Raw genomic sequence first — 956 nt, forward strand, 5'->3', positions numbered from 1 at the left:
CAAGGGGGAGTATGCATGTACATACGAATGAGTGCATGTTTGATTAACATGGCCATTGAATTTATGAAATACCCGTCCCTGACTTTGTTTTTGAAGACAGTGCCATGAACTAATGGTCACCAACTTTCGCCCCAAAGTAATGCCTCCCCTTCGTCCCTCCCAGGTACAAGCGGCGTCACCAGCGGGATAAGCTCGGGCGTGGCTGGCCCCCTGGCCCCCTGGCTCCGTGGCCTCCCGATGAGCACTCGGCCCCCACCAGGCACATCATGGCTGACGAATACGTGTACCACACCTACTCCTCCGTCAGGAAGATCCCCGTCACCAAAGTCTGATAGTGTCCTCGGCCGCAGTCACGTGACCCCGGGCCTCGAGCTGACGTGTGTGCCGTGACCTAACTGGGCGCCTCGGCTTCCGGGGAGCGAGGCGCGATGGAGGCGTCGGGCTCTCGGTCCGTCAGGAGGCGAGACCGACCTCGAAGTTGCCTGAGGAGCGAGACGTCGCCTGTGGCTTTCCCGCAACTTTCACGATGTGATATATGTATCCACGAAACGACTTATCGGGTTGAAGAGAAGTCAGCCAGGAAAATTCCAGGATAATATCTGCCAAACTTGTTGAATACGATGTCTGTGTGCATTCTCTCGACGCTGTGAACGCGCTGTGCATGACTGACGTTATGTTTGTGTCTACCGCGTGAATACCAACCAGCGATACGAATGTAATTACAGTAGGCCTTTGAATACATTCAGTGCTGGTTTCAAGGCAGCGTCGTTGGTGACGTAGGCTGCCCCAGCGGACCTCGCGTCAGGGTCCTGGCAGCTGCCCGTCAACCAGCTGTCGACATTCGCCTGTCCACCTGTTTGGCAGGAGGTTGAAATGCCAGCGACACTCGTATGGGACTCGTGGTATCGCTGATTCTATTCTCCACACCAGGATAAATAAAGGAGCTTAAACTGTGG

At 55.1% G+C, this 956-nt stretch overlaps 1 protein-coding gene across 1 annotated transcript in view; it reads left to right on the plus strand.

Annotated features, from left to right (window-relative positions):
* The window catches only part of LOC119585854 (chondroadherin-like protein), a gene marked incomplete at its 3' end in the record, with an annotated part of 46361 nt that extends 45405 nt beyond the window's left edge, over window positions 1–956 (plus strand). Inside the window, 1 exon segment of the mRNA XM_037934585.1 lies at window positions 164–956. Coding sequence (XP_037790513.1) covers window positions 164–332 — 169 coding nt within the window.

Source organism: Penaeus monodon, chromosome 20 (genome assembly GCF_015228065.2).
Source record: "Penaeus monodon isolate SGIC_2016 chromosome 20, NSTDA_Pmon_1, whole genome shotgun sequence".
Classification (NCBI taxonomy): Eukaryota; Metazoa; Arthropoda; class Malacostraca; order Decapoda; family Penaeidae; genus Penaeus; species Penaeus monodon.